Raw genomic sequence first — 25569 nt, forward strand, 5'->3', positions numbered from 1 at the left:
GCTGCTGCCACCGACAATCCATGAAAGAATCGGGGCCCCGGCAAACAAAAAGTGACGCCAATCGAATTTTCGTTTGCCGAGGCGGATTTTTCTTTGGATGTTGCTTCCGCTGCTGCCTCCACTGCCGATGGATCCGAAAAGAATCGAGGCTTCATTGGACAGAGGGCGGTGCCACCCGCTTGCTCATCCGTTGAAGCGGATCTTTTTTGGGATCTTGCTGCCGCTCGGTGCTGTCCGTCCGCTGCTGTGTGTGCCGATGAAATGATCGAAATGAGTGTGTGCACCACTTATATAAGTTTCGTCGTGTCGCCTCACAGAACTATGCTTGATTGTGATTGGTTGGGTAAGACTGATCTCGAGCTTTTACTAATTTTCAGCTCCAGCCTCAGTCAAGGTACATCATTCAATTGAGCCCCAGCTAGGAAGCATAAATTTGTGGTGTTGTAGGTTTAAAGCTTTTACCATAGTTGATGACGTCAAACCCGACATCAACCTATCATTCACCTATTTTGGTTTTAGCCACCAAACCTAACATAGACCCAATAGTTGATCGATGTTGGTCCAACAGTGGCCCAACATTCGATAAAAATTGACCCGACTTTAACCCGACATTCGAAATTTTTTCAGTCTGGCGGAATCCAGAAAGAAATCAGAGGGAACAGCTTTTATACCCCTAGATTAGCAGATGCAGCTCCTCCCATTCGGCTGGCTTTCCAGAATATTTCATTTGCATGGCCCGCCCCGCCTGCTTCAGACGCTTCAAACGATTAATCAACCCAGAAATGGAAAAAAAAATTCATTAAGCGTTAAAGTAAACAAAATATTGGATGATTTAGATCATTTTAATTCGAAAATTGTTAGAGTTAAACAATGTTTTACGGAAAATAGTTCTGATAGGGTAATGCGTTGCTGAATTCTGGGTGGAACCATTAGTGGCCGGAATTCAATCATTCATTTTTCGGGTGAACCACACTTTTCTCGATTGATGGAGTAAAATTATCTGATTTACAACTCTTGAAGAATCATTTTTTGGTGATCCTGATAAGGACCGTTTGATAAAGTAACGATTTCAGGAAGAAAATGGCATGAAACCGCCTTGCCACGCAATGCGTGATGGTTTTCTCCGTGCTAATCCTGCAGGATGCCACCGAAAATTGGTAGGCCGCTTTCTGCCGTGGATAAGATTCATGACGCTATCAGCACGATAGCCGAGAGTCGCCGATGGGTAGTGCTCAGGTGTGGAGGTGACATCCACCCTGCTTGACTGATCCAACGAAAATGACGAAAGAAATCAGAGGGAGCAGCTTTTATGCCCTAGATTAGCAGATGAAGCTCCTCCCATTCGGCTGGCTTTTCAGTATATTTTATTTGCATGACCCGCCCCGCATGCACCAGACGCTTGAAACGGTTAATCAACCGAGAAATGAGAAAATTGCCATTTAACGAATAAAGTAATCAAAATATTGTAAGGTTAAGATCATTTTAACTCGAACAACGTTATAATTTATCGATGTTTCACGAAAAATGGTTCGGATAGGGTTGATAAATTCCGGATGGAACCATTAGTGGCCGGCATCATCATTCTTGCGGGGCCACCAAGCATTCAATCTTTCACTTTTCGGTTGCACCACACTTTTACCGATCCATGATGGAATGAAATAATTATCTGATTCACAACTCTTGATGAATAATTTTCTATGGTCCTGAAAAGAACCGATTGAATATTGAAAGATTTTAGACAAAAAATGACATGAATTTATCATGCCACGCAATGCGTGTTGGATTCCTCCGTGCTGAATGCTGAACGCCGTCGAAAATTGGCCCGCCGCTTGTTGCCCTGGATGTTCCTGATGCTATCATCAATGCGCCACCGCCAATCAATCGGCGAAAGGACCGAGCCCCGAGGACAGCGACGCAACTCGCAAATTCGTATGTCGCTGATCTTTCTGTGGATTTTGCTGCCTCTGCCACCACCGCCGAGCAATCGATGAAACGTATTCTTTCCTTCGTCTGCCGCGTTAGACGGTTAGAAGGCGAATGTGCAACAGCCAGCACCCTTGCCGACAACCACCGACGCCGAGCCAACACGGCCGTCAAAGAATAATGAGCGAAAACGCAAACGAAGAAAGTGGGCAGCTCTCGTTCGATGCGTTCACCTTGAGACGACAAAGGCAAATGAGGGAAGATGCGAAGAAGCAGTAGCTTTTATATTCGACGGGAGCATCCAAAATGTGCTCCAAAATGTGCTCGATCGTGATTGGCTGGAATAAACATGGGTTCACTTTTCCCAATTTTTCAATAGTTTGTTATTGAAAAACAGCAAATATTATTATTGGACATAATTGGTGTAAAGATTTGCAATCGATTGGTGCCAAAATTTTGAAAATTCAACAAGAAATGGCTGAGCTATTAACGCTCAAAATCTCCACTTTAAACGTAACGCGGCTGATTTCTGAAAATTTAGAATGACACCCGGTATAGAAAAGAGAGACGTAGTCCTACGTCAAAAAAAAACACCGGCACGGACAAAATCAGCTTACATAACAGCGTTTGTCATTGTTTCTCCGAACAACGACGACGACGACGACGACCACGCCAGCGTAAAACTCGATAGTCAACCACCACCAGGATGCGCCCGGCACACGTAAGCATAAAACTAAACACACCACGGGATTAGCAGACATCAAATGAACTTTTGGTAGGTACCTACCTAGATATCTGCGAAATTTTGCAGGACACATGCAAAGAAAGGATGCAAGTTTACTGGGCTGGGAGCATTCGGAGGGTAATCGGTTGGTATGCATTAGTGAAAGGGAGCTTTTTTTGACGTAGGACTACGTCTCTCTTTTCTATACCGGGTGTCATTCTAAATTTTCAGAAATCAGCCGCGTTACGTTTAAAGTGGAGATTTTGAGCGTTAATAGCTCAGCCATTTCTTGTTGAATTTTCAAAATTTTGGCACCAATCGATTGCAAATCTTTACACCAATTATGTCCAATAATAATATTTGCTGTTTTTCAATAACAAACTATTGAAAAATTGGGAAAAGTGAACCCATGTTTATTCCAGCCAATCACGATCGAGCACATTTTGGAGCACATTTTGGATGCTCCCGTCGAATATAAAAGCTACTGCTTCTTCGCATCTTCCCTCATTTGCCTTTGTCGTCTCAAGGTGAACGCATCGAACGAGAGCTGCCCACTTTCTTCGTTTGCGTTTTCGCTCATTATTCTTTGACGGCCGTGTTGGCTCGGCGTCGGTGGTTGTCGGCAAGGGTGCTGGCTGTTGCACATTCGCCTTCTAACCGTCTAACGCGGCAGACGAAGGAAAGAATACGTTTCATCGATTGCTCGGCGGTGGTGGCAGAGGCAGCAAAATCCACAGAAAGATCAGCGACATACGAATTTGCGAGTTGCGTCGCTGTCCTCGGGGCTCGGTCCTTTCGCCGATTGATTGGCGGTGGCGCATTGATGATAGCATCAGGAACATCCAGGGCAACAAGCGGCGGGCCAATTTTCGACGGCGTTCAGCATTCAGCACGGAGGAATCCAACACGCATTGCGTGGCATGATAAATTCATGTCATTTTTTGTCTAAAATCTTTCAATATTCAATCGGTTCTTTTCAGGACCATAGAAAATTATTCATCAAGAGTTGTGAATCAGATAATTATTTCATTCCATCATGGATCGGTAAAAGTGTGGTGCAACCGAAAAGTGAAAGATTGAATGCTTGGTGGCCCCGCAAGAATGATGATGCCGGCCACTAATGGTTCCATCCGGAATTTATCAACCCTATCCGAACCATTTTTCGTGAAACATCGATAAATTATAACGTTGTTCGAGTTAAAATGATCTTAACCTTACAATATTTTGATTACTTTATTCGTTAAATGGCAATTTTCTCATTTCTCGGTTGATTAACCGTTTCAAGCGTCTGGTGCATGCGGGGCGGGTCATGCAAATAAAATATACTGAAAAGCCAGCCGAATGGGAGGAGCTTCATCTGCTAATCTAGGGCATAAAAGCTGCTCCCTCTGATTTCTTTCGTCATTTTCGTTGGATCAGTCAAGCAGGGTGGATGTCACCTCCACACCTGAGCACTACCCATCGGCGACTCTCGGCTATCGTGCTGATAGCGTCATGAATCTTATCCACGGCAGAAAGCGGCCTACCAATTTTCGGTGGCATCCTGCAGGATTAGCACGGAGAAAACCATCACGCATTGCGTGGCAAGGCGGTTTCATGCCATTTTCTTCCTGAAATCGTTACTTTATCAAACGGTCCTTATCAGGATCACCAAAAAATGATTCTTCAAGAGTCAGATAATTTTACTCCATCAATCGAGAAAAGTGTGGTTCACCCGAAAAATGAATGATTGAATTCCGGCCACTAATGGTTCCACCCAGAATTCAGCAACGCATTACCCTATCAGAACTATTTTCCGTAAAACATTGTTTAACTCTAACAATTTTCGAATTAAAATGATCTAAATCATCCAATATTTTGTTTACTTTAACGCTTAATGAATTTTTTTTTCCATTTCTGGGTTGATTAATCGTTTGAAGAGTCTGAAGCAGGCGGGGCGGGCCATGCAAATGAAATATTCTGGAAAGCCAGCCGAATGGGAGGAGCTGCATCTGCTAATCTAGGGGTATAAAAGCTGTTCCCTCTGATTTCTTTCTGGATTCCGCCAGACTGAAAAAATTTCGAATGTCGGGTTAAAGTCGGGTCAATTTTTATCGAATGTTGGGCCACTGTTGGACCAACATCGATCAACTATTGGGTCTATGTTAGGTTTGGTGGCTAAAACCAAAATAGGTGAATGATAGGTTGATGTCGGGTTTGACGTCATCAACTATGGTAAAAGCTTTAAACCTACAACACCACAAATTTATGCTTCCTAGCTGGGGCTCAATTGAATGATGTACCTTGACTGAGGCTGGAGCTGAAAATTAGTAAAAGCTCGAGATCAGTCTTACCCAACCAATCACAATCAAGCATAGTTCTGTGAGGCGACACGACGAAACTTATATAAGTGGTGCACACACTCATTTCGATCATTTCATCGGCACACACAGCAGCGGACGGACAGCACCGAGCGGCAGCAAGATCCCAAAAAAGATCCGCTTCAACGGATGAGCAAGCGGGTGGCACCGCCCTCTGTCCAATGAAGCCTCGATTCTTTTCGGATCCATCGGCAGTGGAGGCAGCAGCGGAAGCAACATCCAAAGAAAAATCCGCCTCGGCAAACGAAAATTCGATTGGCGTCACTTTTTGTTTGCCGGGGCCCCGATTCTTTCATGGATTGTCGGTGGCAGCAGCAGCAAGATCCCAAAAAAGATCCGCTTCAACGGATGAGCAAGCGGGTGGCACCGCCCTCTGTCCAATGAAGCCTCGATTCTTTTCGGATCCATCGGCAGTGGAGGCAGCAGCGGAAGCAACATCCAAAGAAAAATCCGCCTCGGCAAACGAAAATTCGATTGACGTCACTTTTCGTTTGCCGGGGCCCCGATTCTTTCATGGATTGTAAGCGGCAGCAGCAGCAAGATCCCTAAAAAGATCCGCTTCAACGGATGAGCAAGCGGGTGGCACCGCCCTCTGTCCAATGAAGCCTCGATTCTTTTCGGATCAATCGGTGGTGGCGGCATGGGTGGCAATGAATTATACCAAAATGGTTCTTTTAAGGGCCCCAAAGCTTCCGAAAGAGTTATTTGGAGCATTATTAAATTATTTCTAAAAATTCAACTAATTCTAATTTTTATAGTTTAGTTTATCGATAAAGTTTAATTTTTATACTAAATATACACCGCTGTATATTTGGTATTTGAAATTCCAAATTTACTGTCAATGTCATTCCAATCGAGTAGGATACCTGTCAAATGCGCTTTAAGGTTGAAGGATTCGTCATTGACATAATCGTCATCATTGAAAGTTCGAAAGCAGTTTTCTCATTCTAAACTGAAATTTCTGCAGTGAAAATAAGTTCACTGTACTCCAATCTTCAGCCGCAATACAGTGAATACATTTTCACTGCGGAAATTTCAGCTTTGTACGAGAAAACTGCTTTCGAATTTTCAATGATGACGATTATTTCAATGACGAATCCTTCAACTTTAAAGGCATTGCTCGGCAGCATCATCGTCATGATACGGGAATCATCATTACCAGCAACAATCGCCAGATTTCGAGTCTTCAGCATATAGTTATTTTACTCTGGCCGTTATTTTTGCTGAATAGATACACGTTTACTTCATCTGTGAGCCCCAAATTCTTTATTATGCGTTAAAAATTAGTCCTACGTCAACATTGCGGTTATGTCTCAGACATTACACACTCCTAGTTTTTCAACGTTCTTTTGAAATTGTTGCAATAGTGCAATTCACAGGAAGTCAATGGTTGTAGGGTTAGTGTTGAGAGCAAGCGTGTGATTTTGCGAGGTGCGTTCGATGCCTAAATTCATTGGATACTTTTTGCCTGTGAGATTAGGTGACTCTTAAGCAGAGGGATTAAACAAGAACCCATGTCAAAATTAATTACACTCCCCGTCATAAGTATAAACCTGAGCACTTACAAAGATGCTGTCTTCAGCAAAGTTACTGAGAACCTCAAAAGCAACAACTTTTCTGAAGGTGGCACTTTTTGTAGGTGTTCTGGATTTAGAGATATCGAGGTGAGTCAGGGTGATGCAATATCGTTGCAGTCTAAACTTATGATGGGTAGTATAAATACCTTCTTTAAATAACTTTGCATCATAGCATTCATTCAGTCCCATGTGAAGTATCGTAAAGGGGACGAATGTTACCGGTATTTCCGATGTTGTCGTCTTTGTCGGCTAGAGAGTACGCACACGCTCTTTTGTTCCGTTTTTCTTGACTTCCTTGGGTATCTAGGGCCTGCCACGATTTACACATGCAAAACGGGTTATTGGCAGAGGAAGCTCTCAGTTAATAACTGTGGAAGTGTTCATAGACCACTAAGCTGAGAAGCTTGCGGGAATGTTATAAGGGGGATAATCTGCTCAATAGACACCCGGACAGAAAGGTCCAGGTAGTGTGGAGTTAAAGATCGTCTTCTACCAAACATAAAAACAGTGAAAGCCAGGACTACTCTTTCCTCGACCCACCTAACAACATTCCCATGGTCACAAAACCCTTCGTCTCTCTGGAACCACCAAGAATGCATTGCTTCAGCTCCGATTTTCGATTGTTCACAATCACCATCACAGTTTTGCGGTGAGCCAATTCCAGTTTCCTGGAGCTCATTCACTTCTCCATAATGGCGATAGAGTGGTTTGCAGTTCACTCCAATTCTTCGATCGATCCACCGTAGACCTCCAGCACGATATCGTCAGCGAGGCCGACGACTGCCAATTCCATCGAAAACTTTAACCTCGTCGTATACTAGGTCGTATATGACATTCCATATCACCGAACCCAGGATGGAACCTTTGCGGGATTCCTCAGGTTATGTTAAAGCACTTCCGACCCACTTCTGTGTCGTAAACTAGTACCTACTCGATCCTGGAAGAAACTTCTGAGAATCTTGTACAGAAACCTGAGTATCCAGGCCCAGACGCTGGAGAGTACCAGCGATAGCCGTCCAACTGGTGCTATTAAATGCGTTGCTTACATCCAGTGTCCCTCCTGCACAATCGCGAATCGCCCTCCTGTTACGCTGTTACGCTTGAGCGTAACGGAGGCTTCTGGGCAGTCTTTGTAGCCGACAAGATAGCGTCTACGGTCGGCCTCCTCTAACGGATGCCGAAGTTATTGCCACACCCTCGGCGAGCACTTTTCCCGCTAAATCGAACAAGACTAATATTGATCTATATGCTGGTGGGTCTCCAGGGGAATTCTTTGCCTTTGGCAATAGTATCTCGTTCGGCCGCTTCCAAACTTCTCTGGTAAAACTCTCTTGCCTATAGGCACTTCTGCGGAGCAGACCTGAACATCCCAGGAGCTTCTGCAATAGCTACTTTTAAGGCCAAGATTGGAACTCCGTCCCATTATGGGCCCCTACCTATACTTAGGCATCTTGCCTTTCGCGTAAATTCAACATCGGTGACCCTATCCTCATCGCCAGTCCCAGTGTCCAGCTGACCTACGACAGAAGGCCAAGGACTAGGATCATCACGCGGTTCCAGACACCTGAAACAAACCTCCGGTGGCTTGTGCAAGGTCAGTTGGCATATTGACCAGCCCACCTTTAGCTTCCCCAGTCTAACGGACTTATTTGCGTAAATCACAGGTATCTGAACCAAGGCCACCTGTGTCCCTGCCGGAACCTTTCGTAGCCAAACTGCTGCGGTAGCCACCTTCACATCACACTGTTGACGCAGTGCCGTGACGAGCTCTTCCACGTTAGAGGTCTAGGATTTTCACCTCCAGAGTCGCCTTCGCTGTAAGAGCCCTCACCTCAACGGTAGCACCAAGGCCCTTTTTCGCCAGATATTTCTTCAGTCTTCCTCCAGTCCTCCTGACCAGCCCTATCAGAAAGCCGGCTCCAGAGGCACGTTATCCTCCATTTGGGACATTTGTGCCATTTGCCGCCAATGCAGAGGGCGACACCATACACAGCTGTGCGTTGAGTCCAAATCCGAATCAACTAACCAAGGGCCGAACAATCAACCATCTACTACAGTCCATCAACCGGTTTCATCGATTGATCCCACCCAGCCTAGCAGTTCTAGGGGACCGATATCAACGACACCTATTGCACACACGGGTATAACGAGCTGCACTTCCTTAGACCGGTCCAAAACGAAGGTTTTACTGGCGACAGAAATTGTTATCATGATCGATGGTTCTGGTCGCGAACATGCAGTTCGAGCTCTACTAGATTCAGGAAGTGAATGCTGATTTGCGACGGAACGAGTGGCACATAGGATGAGGATTCGTCGAAGCAGAGTGAACCTACCGATTGCAGGAATCGGGCAAGCATCTACTGAAGTTCGCTGGAAATTCCAAACCACTGTAAAGTCGAGGATTTCAAACTATTCCACCAAAAGTGTGCGTTCTACCCAAAGTTACAGTGGATATCGGTCGATGCATCGAATTGTACTTTACCAACGGGAATTTAACTAGCGGATCCCTCCTTCTATCAGTCCGGAGCTATTCACCTGGTGCTGGGGCTTGGGCTGCAAAACGGTGAGTCGATAAGGAGAGCGTCCAATATAGCTCTGGTCCTCACAAGTTCCTTCCTCATGCTTCCACGGGTCAAGCGATGACAAAGACCGCCAGCTAAGAGTTGTGTGCTTAGCTGGGAGTGCAGCCTAGGCACTGTTGTCCTTCTGATTTCAGCTAGATTGAAGAGGTACGTCTCGAGCGTCTGTTCACCAAGGAGGTGCGGATGAAATAGCGTCTGGCATCCAGCGGCTGAATATGAAATGCTCCTCCACCGGAAGCTATACGTGGTGGCAGCCCCACCACGGTGGATAGGGGACCTTAGGCCAATAACCTACTGTCTCCGAAGCCCAAAAAAACGTTACTGAAACCGAAAATGAAAGATTACGAACTGATTCAACGGCAACGACTTTTAGCGCGAAACAACAAACAAGAATTGGAACTTGGAATGTATTAACCCTAGCCCAGCAGGGTAAACTGGCACAACTAGCCAATGAGGCATGCCGTATGAAGCTTGAGATCCTAGGACTGAGCGAAGTCTGTTGGCCGAACTTTGGAGAACACAGATTGTCGTCGGGTCAAATTCTGCTATACTCTGGTCTACAAGGGCTCCTCGCCACCGTGGAGTTGGTTTCCTGCTCAGCGCTCAAGCCCACGCGGCGCTCATGAAGTGATGAAGTGATTCAGAACACGGGTTCGAAACCTTACCATGATCCAATGTTACGCGCCAACCGATGCTGCCGAATTGAAAGACAAAGAGAGCTTTTACAGTCAACTGAATGCTGTCGTGGACAAGACTCCGAAAGGTGATATCAAGATCCTCATGGGCGACTTCAACGCGAAGGTTGGTTCCGACAACTCGGACTATGAGCACGGCATGGGGCGCCATGGTCTCGGAGAAATTAGCGAAAACAGAGAACTGTTTGCAGAGTTCTGTGGTAACAATGACATGGTGTTTGGGGGAGTTCTCTTTCCTCACCGACCAGTGCACAAAGTGACATGGGTTTCCCGTGATGGCGTCATGGAAAATCAAATCGACCACATCTGCATCAGCCGAGAATGGAAACGGAGCCTTCTTGATGTGCGACCATTATCTCCTAATCGGCGAGATCCGACTTCGCATTGCTAGAATCCAACGACAGGAGAAGAAAATCGGCGCCGGTTCAACATACGCCGATTGGAAGACGCTGCGGTGAAAAGGTCCTTCGCCGAGGAGCTAGAGAACCATGCAGCGGATATTCCAGCAGGTGGAAGCATAGAAGATCAACGGAGCGCCATCAAGAACGCCTTCATCGCCACGGGCGAGAATAATTTGGGTGAGCAGATGATACCTGGAGGAAGATAGAGCAGCGAAGGAACGCCAAAGCCGCGATAGAGCGAGCGAAAACACGAGCAGCCAAAGCCGTAGCCCGTCAGTGCTATTCAGCTCTCGAGAAGGAAGTGAAACGCTCATGTAGACGGGACAAAAGAGCGTGGGCGGACTCCCTAGCCAAAGAAGGCGAGATAGCTGCAAACATCCGTCTCCTCTACGATGTTTCTCGTCACCTTTAGTGGGACTAAGATGAATGCTATGATGCCCGTGAAAGACACATCTGGACAGTTACTGACCGACCCGGCTGACCAGTTGAAACGCTGGTTCGAGCATTTTGGAAACCTTTTTCAAGTGTCGATCACGCCATCAATACCTCAGCATGATCCGCCAAGGGTTCGACGCATTGCCCGTGTCAACATCGAAGCTCATCAGTTCAGGAGAAAGAAACAGCCATCAGTAGCATGAAATCGAATAGGGCCTCAGGGGTCGATCGCATATTAGCTGAGATGCTCACATATTCTGCAACATATGGGAAACCGCGACATTCCCGGAAGACTGGATGCAAGGTGTCTTAGTAAAGGTACCCAAAAAGTGTGACCTGACTGAATGCGACAATTGGCTGGGCATCATGTTACTGTGTATCAATCTCTGCAAAATGATCCTTAACTGGATACAGGAGAAGATTGACGCAACTCTCCGACGGCAGCAAGCAGGATTCCGTGCCGGACGATCCTGTGTGTACCATACTGTTACGCTCCGCATCATCCTGGAGCAAATCAATGAACTCCAAGAGTCTCTCTACCTAGTGTTCATTGATAACGAAAAAGCTTTCGACCGTCTCAATCACGTGAACATGTGGGAAGCCCTCAGGCGCAAGGGGGGTGTCCCTGAGAAACTCATCGGTCTCATTGAAGCATAGTACAGGGCATTTTCGTGCAGAGTACTGCACAACGGTGTTTTGTCTGATCCCATCCGGGTCGTTGCTGGAGTAAGGCAAGGATGTAAACTATCACCGCTACTATTCCTCATCGTAATCAACGAGATACTGGTAGGTGCGATTGACCGTGCACCAAATCGTGGATTGCTGTGGCTGCCCATTACCATGGAGCACCTAAATGACTTCGAATTGGCTGATGAGGTTGCTCTCCTAGCTCAACGGAGCTCTGATATGCAGAGCAAGCTCGACGATCTTGCCAATCGCTCCTCAGCGGCAGGTCTTACCATCAACGTCAACAAGACCAAATCGTTGGATGTAAACACGGTCAACCCTTCCAGCTTTACGGTAGCTGAGCAGTCAGTGGAGAATGTTGAAAGCTTCCAATATCTTGGTAGCCAAATGGCGGCCGATGGTGGCACCAAGATCGACATAGGTGCACGCATCAAGAAGGCGAGGGCTGCTTTTGCGAGTTTAAGAAACGTATGGAAAAACAAGATGTTTACTATTAGATATATTGCCGAGCAACTGAATTTTGCGAGCTGTCCAAAGCTTTAGATCGAAAAGAATCCCAAGGTGCAGTCCACATCTTTTCTTAGGGCTAAGGAACGTTATACTAATAATCTGGATTAGGATATTGGATCCTACAGTTTCACTTGGTTCAAAACAGTTTTAAACCTTTTAAGTCTTGTTAAAATAGCACTGCTACCCCTCAAGATTCCAGTTAAAATATTCCAGCCGATAATCATCAGCCTGCATTTACACATTCAAGAGAAGTTTTAATCATCACCGCAATATGATGAAGGACTTTTTGCCTTTCTCGTTCACCTAAGTGAACTGAAAGGCTATATGTTCACTCAAAAAAAAAATTTTCGATAGGAGGCTCGGAGGGTCAAGTCGCATATACCAATCAACTCAGTTCGACGAATTGAGATGATGTCTGTATGTGTGTATGTATGTGTGTCTGTGAACAAAATATGTTCACTCATTTTTAAGGCACTTCCCATTGGCCGATTTTTCGGATTATAGCTCGAATCGAACCGGAATTTTACCGCATTGTTTGCTATTGAAAATGATTCGGATCGGTCAAGGCGTTTCGGAATTATGGCCAATTTAGTGATCCGGACCAGCATTTTCACCCGAGCGACAGGTGTAACAGCCTGCTTAAGTTGGTGCGCGACGACCACGACGACGGACGCCGCAGCCCGCAGCACACCACGAGAACGAAAGTAAGAGAGAATGTGAGAAAAAACGACGACGACGAAAGAGCGGCGCTAACGTGCTATACATATAAGCAAAAAAAAGCCTAGAGCTGTCACCCATCACTAACGAACCACGTATGAGTGTGATGATGGCAACATATCCTGATATTTCAGAGTTTCCTCTTTACAGCACGCAAAAACGGCTACATGCTAAACATGCCGCACATGACTGTGTTACAAACACACATAGGGTAACCAATATAATTTGGACCCCCATATATTTTGGACCCCCTGGGTCGTATTATCATAATTTTCAGAGCTTTAATGAAGAGATGACGAAAGCTTTTAGAATCATTCGCTTAATAAGATTGTTCTGCAAGAGCAGCAATCATTTCCTCACTGGAAATATCATTATTTGCCTTGAAATTATTTTTTGTTAATCTCGTCATCCGTGCGAGTGCCGCGGCATGTTTACGAAAAGAGAAAGTGGTGCTGGGGAAACTTGCAGATGTAAACAAAAACTTTTATCATTCTAGCGCGTTAAATTCACAAAGTTCGTCTAATCATCCTTTGTCAATCAAGTAATTAGGATGTGATCCAGCATATCCAAGTGGCAGATTCTTCGAAAATAGTTTCAAGTGGGTTTAAACACCGGGTGTCCAAAATATATACTTAAGAGGGTCCAAAATAAATTGGGGTGTCCAAAATAGTGAAAACTGATGCTTCAAAAATCACTTATTTCCATCAAATTTTCAGCCAGAAATGACCTTGTGGGTATTTTTGACGGACAGTGGAGGCTTTTACGGTCATACCAACATCATCATTATGTGTAACACCCTCTCAACCTGTTTGATTTAAGCATAAATTCAAACTAATGTCCTCTAGGGGTTCAAAATTCGACCATTACCCTATTTTTTAAATTGCTCGTACGCTCACATGAGCATGTATTTTGCAATAATTTCGACATGACAACCTCACTGGGTTTGTAAACCACCTTCAAATACCGAAAAATATTGATATTTTTCAAAAATGTGAGCGTACGAGCAATTTTAAAAAATGTGTGTTTCCAACACAGTCCCTGTGCGGCATGGGTGTTACTCAAAAATGAGAGTTTTTATTTTAGAGAGAGGGGAACCATTAAACTGAACGAAAACCCCATCCCGAAATCGACTGATTTGTCCGACCATCCAGTCCAAGTTACCAAAATCGTGTTTTCGAATGACGAATCAGTCATACGGCAACCATCCCAAAAAGCGGATGACGACCATCTTATTCGCGTATGAGTCGACTCACGCTATCTGAATGAATATTAGTTGCAGAGCGAAGGCAACACAGATGCACCAAATTTATTCATCGATAGCGTAACAAGTTCCTTGTTCGTTGTACCCGCGACATTGACAATTTTGCGTTGCATGTCCTGTATTTGGACATGTCATGTGTTTGAAAAGGGTGTTCGCGAGGGCACCCTGGCCACTAAGCACATCATTTTTTAGAATGCTAGCGGAGATAAGATTGTTATCAATCGCTAAAATACAAGGTTGCTCGACCATATGGTCGACATTCCATTTTCATATCACTGTCATCACGCAAAAACGGCTACGCTCAAAAATGTGTTCGGCCTGCACATTTTTAGTAAACATCCATGCCGCACATGACTGTGTTCGAAACACACATTTTTTAAAAATTGCTCGTACGCTCACATGAGCATGTATTTTGCAATAATTTCGACATGGCAACCTCACTGGGTTTATAAACCACCTTCAAATACCGAAAAATATTGATATTTTGCAAAAATGTGAGCGTGCGAGCAATTTAAAAAAATGTGTGTTTCCAACACAGCCCCTGTGCGGCATGGGCGCTACTCAAAAATGAGAGCTTTTATTTTAGAGAGATCCGGATTTAGGATGACATCATTCGGTCGGTGGACCTTTCGATTTCCGACCGAATGTCGTTAAAGGGCGCGATCGTATCACCTCTCAGTCGATTTTGGGCGGGGGTTTTCGTTCAGTGTAGGGAGATCATTCAGGATCCAGCCCGTCCCAAATTCTCAAAAATCGTGTTTTGGGACCGTTCATAAACCACGTAGATTTTATGGGGCGAAGGGGGTGGGTCTGGCCAAAGTCTACGCTCTATACAAATTTCAAAATTTTTGTATGGACAAAAGTCTACGAGGAGGTGGGGTCTGAAATGGCCAAATTTTGGTATACGTGGTTTATGAACAGCCCCTTCGTATTGACGAATCGTCGTACGAACGATTACCCCCTCCCCCTAAAGTAATACGTCATCAAAATTGGACAACCGGCATGGATACCCAGTGCTTCGACGCCGACCCAATCCCACCCGAGTGCATGGCCCAGCCCGGCTGGGTGGAGGAGGCTGACCGAGCATAGCACCCAACCTCACTGCCATTCATGGTTCGATAGCGATGGCGATGCTAAGTGACGGACGGGAGGCAGCCGAAGGTTTTCGTTTTAAATTACGTTCGTATAGGATATTTACCTAGTTGATCGCGGATACTGCCTTTCCGCGTTTCGTCGTGAAACTGGACCTAGTTTTGAAGTGCATCCCACCAAGGTATTCACATATTCTAAGGTAGGCTTAGATGTCAAAACTGGTTGAGCGGCCATTATTTTTTCACCGTGAGAAATTCTGAAAACAAATCCCCCGCCACCTCAAATTCCTTTGAAATTTCGCTTCCTCTGCTTTTCTCCACAAACTAATCGTCATGCTCAACCTTACAATATATAAAAACCTTGCATCCCACTACCGGCACCAATGCAACATGCAACATCAATGCTGGGATAGTGCGAGCGAAATGGTTGTCACTCGCGAATGATGTTGTTTGCCCACCGAAAGTCTGGTGCGCGCGGGCAGGATCAGGATCACGCACACAGCCAGCGGTGATGCGCGGACCGGACAGCTGACTGGTTGGGTTGGGTTTCGGTTCGGGTGGCTGTGGGTGGTTGGGTGGTGCCGCGCCATTCGGATGGACCGAAACGAATAAAATTTAATTTAATTAGATTGATGGATATAAATAAAATACGAGCAAAATAACAAACAAAGATTATCTTGGTGATCGCGATCGATAGCATTCGCGCAGCTTTCAGTGAGTCGCATACGTTTTAGGTATCAAATATTTATTGTTGTGAATTTTTCATCGACTGTTGCAGAAAGTACATTCCAAATTTCTGCTATGCACTAGACAAATAAATGTTCGAACCATGAAATTGCAATACTCCATTGCATGGTGACGTCATCAATAAATCGCTCTCTTTCTCTCCTATGGGAAATTAGAAAACAGCTACTGGTCCTTTTGTTTTCAAACTCTCTGAAAGAGCTAAAGAGATAGATTTTCGCCGTGAGGTGGTCTAATTGCTTTTAGGCCAAGCACAGAACAAAATCACTAGAATCCCAACCATTTTGCCGATCATTGAAACAAGATTCGTTAGGGGTGGTGGGGGTAAAGTGGACAACCTAAGCATTTTGGTCGTTTCCAGTGGAAATGCGGCAAAATCCATCTGCTTTTCCGAGTAACATGGGAGGTCATGATATATGTACTCTAGAAATCTTGTAAGGGATTGCTTTTTAAAAATATTATTTTCTTTGATTATTTTCTTCACCAAAACGTGCATCAAAATAGCGTGAAAAAAATCGGTGGGGGTAAAATGGACAATCGATGGGGTAAAATGAACAAGTCGTTAAAAGTTATATAACGGCATATCATTTCTATGTTTTACCTTTCTCGTACACCAAAGTGTACTGGAAGGCTATATCTGGAGCTCGATTTAAATAGGTCGTATGTGCTTTCATCGATATAAAACTCGATCAGTATATTTTAGTAATAGTAGCAATATGGATGATATTTCGGTGGCTTTTCATGATAAAACTGAAAGCCTGTTTTGTAAGGAACCGGTTTTATGTATTATTTTGTTAAATTTCAACAGTTTATGCTATAAGAAGCGAATCTAACTGATCGAGTTTTATATCGACGAAAGCACATACGAACTATTCAAATCGAGCTCCAGATATATTCACTCAAGAAACAAATTTTCGATAGAAGGCTCGGAGGGTCACACTCAAGTCACATATACCAATCAACTCAGTTTGACGAATTGAGATGATGTCTGTTTTTGTATCTAAGTAATAAGTTCACTCACTTTTAAAGCACTTCCCATTGGCCGATTATAGCTTGAATCGAACCGGAATTTTACCGCATTGTTTGCTATTGAAAATGGTTCGGATCGGTCAAGGCGTTCCGAAGTTATGGCCAATTTAGTGATCCGGACCAGCATTTTTTCACCCGAGTGACAGGTGTATTTTGGTTAGGAAGGCTCTTGGTGGATGACGACCGCGACGACGGCCGCCGCAGCACACCACACCACGAGAACGAGAGTAAGAGAGAATGTGAGAGAGAAACGACGATGACGAAAGAGCGGCGCTGACGTGCTACAGCCTACAGAGGCAGAGCACGCAGAACTCGATGTACACAGCGCAACGAGTAACTTTCACGCAGCGACCGAAAAGACAAAAGAATTTTCACGCAGATTTGTGTAACACTGGATCAACACAAAAAATGTGCTGATCCGGTGTTACACAAATCTGCGTGAAAATTCTTTTGTCTTTTCGGTCGCTGCGTGAAAGTTACTCGTGCGCTGTGTTGTTTCATTTAAGGGTGAGGCGATTCGGTGGTTCATCGATTATGATTGCGTGAGCGGCGGTCGTCAAAACCGTTCTCGAACACGCGTAGGTATTTATTTAATATTTACGCGCTTTATTAGATTCTCATCTGGCTACTGTGGAATAACGGGTAGCTTCAGATTCCGCCAGAACGCAACCGTAAGATCTGCAAAATGATTTAGAGAATTACAAAAGGCTAACCTTATGAAGCAGCAAAAGACATAATCATTTCATACAGTTCCCATGCAGTTCATCATGGTTTTCAAAATATTACCTAATATGTAATCGTGCTCTAAGCTCGAAATTCATAATGAACTACATGAGCAGTTCCACCACGTCGGAAGTTTAGCCACATGCCTGCAGCTTGTATAAATCAGTTTGTAAAACCAAACCTGTAAAAGATCTAGGACATTGGAAATTCTCGATACTTAACATAATTTCAGGCATTTCTCGGAATTTTTAAGGTTTCAGAACTTTTGAATTGTCGCGAATATTCAAAGAAATTTAAAGGAAATTCAAGCTCAGTAAGGCCGATGCAAATATTTAATTTGTTTTATGTCACCTCCCCCTTCAAAAATCCCAAAATATTGAAGGGGCGAAAAAAAAAACATGGCGGCCCAGGACTCTATTTTCAATAGAAAAACTTTTTTAAGCAACAATTTTTCAATAGTTGAAAAATATTTTTTCAATAGTGAGTAAAATTTTTGATTTTTCAATAGTTTTTTTTTCGTTTGTTCCTTATTAGGCCAGAACAAATCTCATTTTCTTCTTTTGTCACTTTGCTCGTTGACTCGTCAAGGGGGTGGATAATAAATAATAAATGTATTTGCTGAAAAAATACCCAAACAATTAGGCAAAATTGTAAAACTCATCGGATTTGTTAAGAAAATTTCTCGACAACTCTAATTTCAGTTCAAAATTTTAATTTTTTTGTGTATTTTATTTATGTCCCCCCTCAAAACTTCGAATTCCGACCAAATTATTCCGGGAGGTGGGGGGTTGGGGGTGACATTAGAGAAAATCGAAATTTGTGTCAGCCTTATTTTTTGTCCCCCCCCCTCGTACCCGGTGAGAGGTCTCGGACATAAAAGAAAAATAATATTTGCATCGGCCTAATTTAAGAGGAAACAAACCATCATCGTTTAGCTAAAACTCAAAAGCAGTTTTCTCGCTGAAATCTCAACCAATGTTAATAAAAATTTATCACTGCACTCTGGCCACCATCTGGATAACAGTGAAATATTTTTCAATGACGGTTTTGTGACTTAGAGGAAGAAAACTGCTTTTGGAAAATTGATGATTGCTGATGACTGAATGATGGTTATTTGAGCCTTAAGGAAACTAATATTCAAAATTACATTTTGCAGTAAGGACCCGATTTTGTCAGCCCCTGATAGCATTTTGGGCTGACAAAATCGGGTACCTGACAAAATCGGGTCATTTTTTAAAATCATTTTTTTATTCATGAAAAACTATTCTGAGCACGTCAGAGACGGAGATAGGTATGGAGGGTCCGCTTTGGGTTCGTTCAAATATTACGTAACGCCAATGAGGGGGGGGGGGGTCCAGCGCTGTGTTACGCTTCATAGAAAATTTTAAAATTTCTGTTTCAAAAATAGTTACGCGGTGGAGAGGTAACGGATAGGGTCTAAAATTTCCAAATTTTGCGTTACGTAATATTTGAACGAACCTTTTGTGGTAAACAAAAAAACCGAAAGGGTGTTAATGGCACAGAGAAAATGATATTTGGCAAAGTTAACATTCAGTGCTTTTTTACAGCAGAACTATTAAATCTTTTATTTCTTTTTCTTCTTGTCATAACATCCCTACTGGAACAGAGCCTTCTCCTAGCTTAGCAATTGTGGTCTACAAAAGACGGTTGACACTGGTTAGCGCAGTTTAAATCATAACATCTAACTTTAGCTGTCAACGAATGAAAATGACAACATCTGATTGACAAGTGTTCGTGAACCCACGAAAAGGGAACAAATTACATACGCGCGCCACCTATTTGTGAGCAGAGGCGTCGTCAAAACAAGGTCATCCCCCGTTCGTCGATTGAGATCATGGCCCAAAAGGAGAATGAAGGAGATATCTCATGGCTGCACACCTTCTTCCGGGATATCTTGCTATATAAGGAACTTCGGTGACATGTGTCAGTCTCTTTTTGCTCATCAAAACGTCATCGAGTGGACAACGTCAACATTAGTGAAAGTGAAGTAGAGTAATTGTAGTTTAAAATTATTGAAATACACGTTATTAAGTTAATAAATTGAGTTTCGGATAACAAACGCGCGCGAGTGTATTACTTGGTGAATCACTTACCTGCTCTGGTCGTCGGTCGTCCGAAAGTCGATCCTGGAGCCTGAAAAGGAAAGCTGTTCCCACCTGTGCCTGTCTCGTCCTGGAATCCTGCCCCGAAGGTAACTCCGCCGCTGCTCGCTGTGCCTGTCGTCATCTGGTCCTTCGAGCCGGATTACGTCGATACTCCGTACGTCCGGCAATCCCGTGCTCACGAGTCGCCACTTGATCCCTGGGGGATTCTAGAAAGATCGACCATCGCCGCCATTGCTTCTGCATCGAGAACCTTCTAACGTGAAACATCGTAGCTGAAATTGGAAATACAAGGCAATAAAATTGCCTCTCGCAGGTAATTAGCAGTCCAAATTCCCTACTTTCTCGCTTGTGTGTGCTTCGCTTTTACCTTTGTCCCCAGAATACCAATTACCCGTGATGGCCACCGAACGACGCATCAAGACACTCAAGATGCGGGTGAAGAGCTTGACAGCATCGCTCACCCACATCAAGCTTTTCGTCGATGAATTCGACGAGGACACGCAGGCTGATGAGATTCCCGTCCGCCTGGAAAGCCTGACCAAGCTGTGGGAAGATTACAGCACGACACAAAGCGAACTCGAATCGCTCGACGAGAATTCTCTGGAGGATCTCATCAAAGAACGGACGACGCTGGAAGCGTCCTACTACCGGGTCAAGGGCTTCTTACTAGCCCACAATAAATCGCATGTGAACCAAAGCTCTCCATCTCCTACTCAATCAGTGGCGCACTTCCCTATGTCCGCATCGCAGGTGCGATTGCCGGATGTCAAGCTTCCCATTTTTGACGGAAAATTGGAGAACTGGCTCGTCTTCCACGATTTGTACATCTCTTTGGTCCACTCGTCTACAAATCTCTCTAATATACAAAAATTCTATTATTTGCGCTCATCGCTATCGCTGTCGGCGCTTCAGCTTATCCAGTCGATTCCACTAAGTGCCGATAACTACACCGTGGCTTGGAATTTGCTTCTAAAGCACTTCCAAAACCCAGCAAGACTGAAGCAAACCTACGTGGATGCACTCTTCGATTTTTCGGCGTTAAAACGTGAGTCGGCAGCGGAACTTCACAACTTAGTGGAGCGTTTTGAGGCCAATGTGAAGGTTCTACACCAGCTTGGGGAGCCAACAGAGCATTGGGATATTTTGCTCGTTCGTATGTTGAGCACCCGACTCGATACAACAACCAGGAGGGACTGGGAGGAGCATTCATCTTCGAAACGAACCGTCAAGTTCAAGGACTTGATTGAATTCATCCAGCGACGCGTCACCGTGTTACAATCCATCCAAACAAAGGTCGTCGATACTCCGTCCTCTGCTCAAGTGAGAAAGCCAACCTTTCGTTCAGCTTCGAGCCACAGTGCCAATCAGGTCAGCCCTCGCAAATGCCTCGTCTGCTCGGAACACCATCCTCTGTACCTTTGCGGGAACTTCTCAAAATTATCAACCGAAGACAAGGAAAAGGAGGTTCGTCGACATCAGCTCTGCAGGAACTGCTTGCGAAAGGGGCACCAGTCCAAGGATTGCTCCTCGTCTACAAACTGCCGCAAGTGTCGAGGCCGGCACCATACATTACTCTGTTCCAGCGACTCAACGTCCCAGGCTACTTCGAAACATGTTAGCCCCCCACAGCAAAAACTCACGTCAGCTTCGCCAGTCACCGATACTCCGATCAATTCTGCCTCTGCTCTTGTGGAGGCTATTAGTTGTGCGTCCGCCAGCCACCAACAGAAAACCGTTTTGCTGGCTACAGCGATGATTATCCTTGTTGACGACAACGGCGTTGAACACGTTGGGCGCGCCCTTCTCGATTCAGGAAGTGAGTGCTGTTTTATCACAGAACGTTTTGCGCAGTGCATGAAGGTCCAGCGACAGAAAATCTACCTGCCAATCAGCGGTATCGGCCAATCTTCCACTCAGGCCAAGCAGAAGTTCTCTGCCACCATACGATCACGTGTCGGTGAGTACTCCACCGCCGTTGAAATGCTTGTTCTTCCCAGAGTCACCGTCGACCTACCTGCTACGTCCGTGGACACCTCGTTATGGAATTTTCCACCTGGAATTCAACTGGCGGATCCATCGTTCGACAGCACCAATCCAGTTGACATCATTCTTGGCGCAGAAATCTTTTTCGAACTGTTCCGTGTACCAGGTCGCATCCATCTCGGCGAGCAACTTCCAGTGCTGGTGAATTCCGTTTTTGGATGGGTCGTCTCAGGGAAGTCAGCCGTGACTACGAACAGTACCCCAGTCGTGGCGAACATCGCTACCGTCGCCGACCTCCATCAACTAATGGAAAGGTTTTGGAAAATCGAGGAAGGCAATTCACCCACAGCATATTCCGTCGAAGAGCAAGCCTGCGAGGAACATTTTTGCCGAACCGTGTCACGCTCTCCAGAAGGAAGATACATAGTCCGGTTGCCCTTCAAGGAAAACATCCTGGACCAACTTAGCGACAATCGCAGCACTGCTGTTCGTCGGTTTCATCTCCTACAAACACGCTTGGTTCGTAATCCCGCGCTGCATGACCAATATAAAGAGTTCATCGACGAGTACCGCAGCCTTGGACACATGAAGCGCATTCACGAATACGAAGAGTCAACTGGTAAACGTTTTTATCTCCCGCATCACGCTGTACTTCGTGAAGACAGCGCCACTACGAAGCTAAGGGTTGTCTTCGATGCATCGTGTAAAACTCCGACGGGCCCATCGTTGAACGACGCTCTCATGGTGGGACCTACCGTTCAAGAGGACATCCGATCGATCATCATGCGATCCCGGAAGCACCCTGTCATGTTAGTCGCCGATGTGAAAATGATGTACCGCCAAATACTCGTCGACCCTCGTGACACTTCAGTCCAGCTCATTGTATGGAAGCCCTCTCCGGAACACCCTCTGGAGACTCACGAACTTCAAACCGTAACTTACGGGACCGCAAGTGCGCCGTTCCTGGCTACGCGGGTGCTGATGCAGCTTGCTGAAGATGAAGGCTCCAATTATCCACTAGCCAAACCTGTGTTGAAAAAGGATTTCTACGTGGACGACCTGTTTTCTGGTGGAAAAGATGCATCTGAAGCAATTGAACTTCGAAATCAGCTAGAAGCACTCCTAGCGAAGGGTGGATTTCAACTCCGCAAATGGGCATCGAACGACGAAACGGTGCTCAACGAGATTCCCCCTGAAAACCGCGCTCTGAAAAACTCTGTTGAACTGGATCGAGACCAGGTCATCAAAACGCTAGGACTCCATTGGGAACCTGCGACGGATTGCCTCCGCTACAAAATCGAATCACCTTCAAATGCAATCAATCATCCACTTACAAAAAGAATCGCCCTCTCTCTCATTGCTCGACTCTACGACCCACTTGGACTGGTAGGACCAGTGGTGACCACTGCCAAGGTGTTCATGCAGAACCTGTGGACCTTAAAGGACGATGACGGGACACCATGGAGTTGGGATAGGGTTCTACCGATGGAGTATCAGACACGATGGACTAGCTACCAAAAGCTGCTACCAAACCTAAACAATCTTCGCATTAATCGATGCATCCTCCTACCTGAACCGGAAACCATACAGATTCACATCTTTGCCGACGCTTCGCAGCTTGCCTACGGTGCCTGTGCCTATGTTAGGTCCACCAATCCTGGTGGATTAGTAAAGGTCGCCCTGTTGTCCTCCAAATCACGTGTAGCACCCCTTAAGCGCCTTAGCATACCACGTCTCGAGCTGTGCGGTGCATTACTGGCTGCTGAACTGTACGAGAAAATCAAATCGTCGCTGCAACTCGACGCAAAATGCTACTTCTGGCTAGATAGCACTGTCGTCCTTTGCTGGCTCAACGCCTCACCTGCTACCTGGAACACTTTTGTAGCAAATCGAACATCCCAGATTCAACTTGCAACACCTAACTGCTCGTGGCATCACATTTCCGGTCTGGAGAACCCTGCGGATTGCCTTTCCCGTGGACTGGCTGCGGACACCATCGTCGATTTCAACCTCTGGTGGCACGGACCCCAATGGCTACAACAGCATCAAAATCAATGGCCAATGGCCCGTGAGGATACTGAGCAACCTTTGGAGGCAATGGAGGAAGCACGTCGGTCGCCAATAGCAGCAACACCGTCTACACCTGAACCGCAATTCATTGACCAAATCGTCGAAAGATTCTCAAATGTCCAGCGTCTCATCCGGGTGATCGCCTATTGCCTCCGTTTTCTCCACCACTGCCGATCAGCACCAAACAACCGAGCCAAATCATTCCTTCTCCATGTTAGTGAGCTAATCGAAGCAGAGCACAACATCATTCGTTTGGTTCAACAACAAGCCTTCAGCGAAGAATGGAAACAGCTGAAGAAAAATCAACCAGTGTCGTCGAAATCCCGCTTGAAGTGGTTTCACCCGTTTGTTTCGTCTGAGAACCTTCTTCGAATCGGTGGCAGACTAGGAAGTGCCATGCAACCGTACGATGCCAAGCACCAAATTCTTCTTCCAAGATCACACCGATTTTCTCTCCTCCTGGTCCACAACTACCACGAACGGCATCTTCACGCAGCACCCCAGCTTCTGCTAAGCCTACTTCGACAACGGTACTGGGTCATAGGGGCCAGAAGTTTGGCCAAAGTCGTGGTCCACAACTGCATTACCTGCGTCAGAGCACGCCCACGAATGCTGGAACAGTTCATGGCGGAACTACCAGCATCACGAACCAACCTGAGTCGACCATTTTCAATAACAGGAGTAGACTACTGGGGACCTGTACATCTGAAACCTGTACATCGCCGTGCAGCACCAGGAAAAGCCTATGTCGCTGTTTTTGTATGCTTTTGTACTAAAGCTGTGCATTTAGAGTTGGTCCCAGATCTGAGCACAGCCAAGTTCATACAATCCTTCCGTCGTTTTGTGGCTCGCCGAGGATTATGCACCGAACTACACAGTGATAATGGGAGAAACTTTGTGGGAGCCGCTAACGAGCTAAAACAATTGGTGAACAGCAAGGAGTACCGTAACGCCGTAGCCCAGGAATGCAACGAGCATAAAATTCGCTGGAAATTCAACCCTCCGAAAGCGTCAAACTTCGGCGGTCTCTGGGAGGCTGCTATCTATTCCGCCCAAAAGCACTTCATACGAGTCCTCGGCAAAAACACTCTTTCCTTCGATGATATGCAAACTCTTCTTTGCCAAATAGAATCCTGCCTGAATTCACGCCCGCTCGTTGCACTGACTGACGACCCTTCGGACTACGAAACGTTGACACCAGGGCACTTTTTGATTGGATCGGCGTTGAGATCAGTTCCTGATGCCGACTACACAGAAATTGCCTGCAACCGACTCTCCAGATGGCATCACGTGCAAAAAATGTACCAGCAACTTTGGAAAAGGTGGCACTTGGAATATCTGTCCACACTGCAACCACGATCCAAATGGCTCTCACCTCCCATTGAAATAAAGGAGAACCAGCTTGTAATTATACGCGATGAAAATTGCCCTCCGATGCATTGGCCAACAGCGAGAATACATCAAACTCATCCTGGAGCGGACGGCATCGTGAGGGTGGTAACGCTCCAAACACCATCTGGTCGGTTCCTTCGCCCGGTAAACAAACTATGTCTCCTACCAACCTCATCATCGTTTGATCAACACGAGCAAGCTGAACTCCAAACGCAAGTGTCCGAATAAATTCACGACTGCATCTTCAGCACCAACACAGCAACTCTTCGGGAAAACGACCAAATTTTCTCAATTTCTTCCGCCGCACCGTCCGTCATAGTAGTACCTAAAATGAAACTTTCAAGGCCTGTTAATTAACAGGACCAGAAATTCGCCGCTCAATCTTTTTGACGTCTCCAAACCAAAACAACGACGATCATCGAGTACGCAAAAGAAATGACACTTCATCATCGAGATTCGTCATCATCATCATCGACTAAGCTGTCAGAAACGATGTTCCTGAAGGGGCCAGCATGTTCGTGAACCCACGAAAAGGGAAC

The 25569-nt window shown here is 45.4% G+C and overlaps 1 protein-coding gene across 1 annotated transcript; it reads left to right on the top strand.

Moving 5' to 3' along the window:
• The first annotated feature begins 19981 nt into the window (after window positions 1-19981).
• LOC115258859 (uncharacterized) lies at window positions 19982-25258 on the top strand. The gene has a single exon (XM_062858222.1). It carries the CDS (start codon window positions 19982-19984, stop codon window positions 25256-25258), a length of 5277 nt encoding a protein of 1758 aa, XP_062714206.1.
• Window positions 25259-25569: the final 311 nt, after the last annotated feature.

The sequence above is a fragment of the Aedes albopictus genome, chromosome 3, assembly GCF_035046485.1.
Source record: "Aedes albopictus strain Foshan chromosome 3, AalbF5, whole genome shotgun sequence".
NCBI classification, from domain to species: domain Eukaryota; kingdom Metazoa; phylum Arthropoda; class Insecta; order Diptera; family Culicidae; genus Aedes; species Aedes albopictus.

What these genes read in the sequence shown, in the direction of transcription:
- LOC115258859 (XM_062858222.1), top strand. Translation starts at nt 19,982, where the DNA reads ATGGCCACCGAACGACGCATCAAGACACTCAAGATGCGGGTGAAGAGC.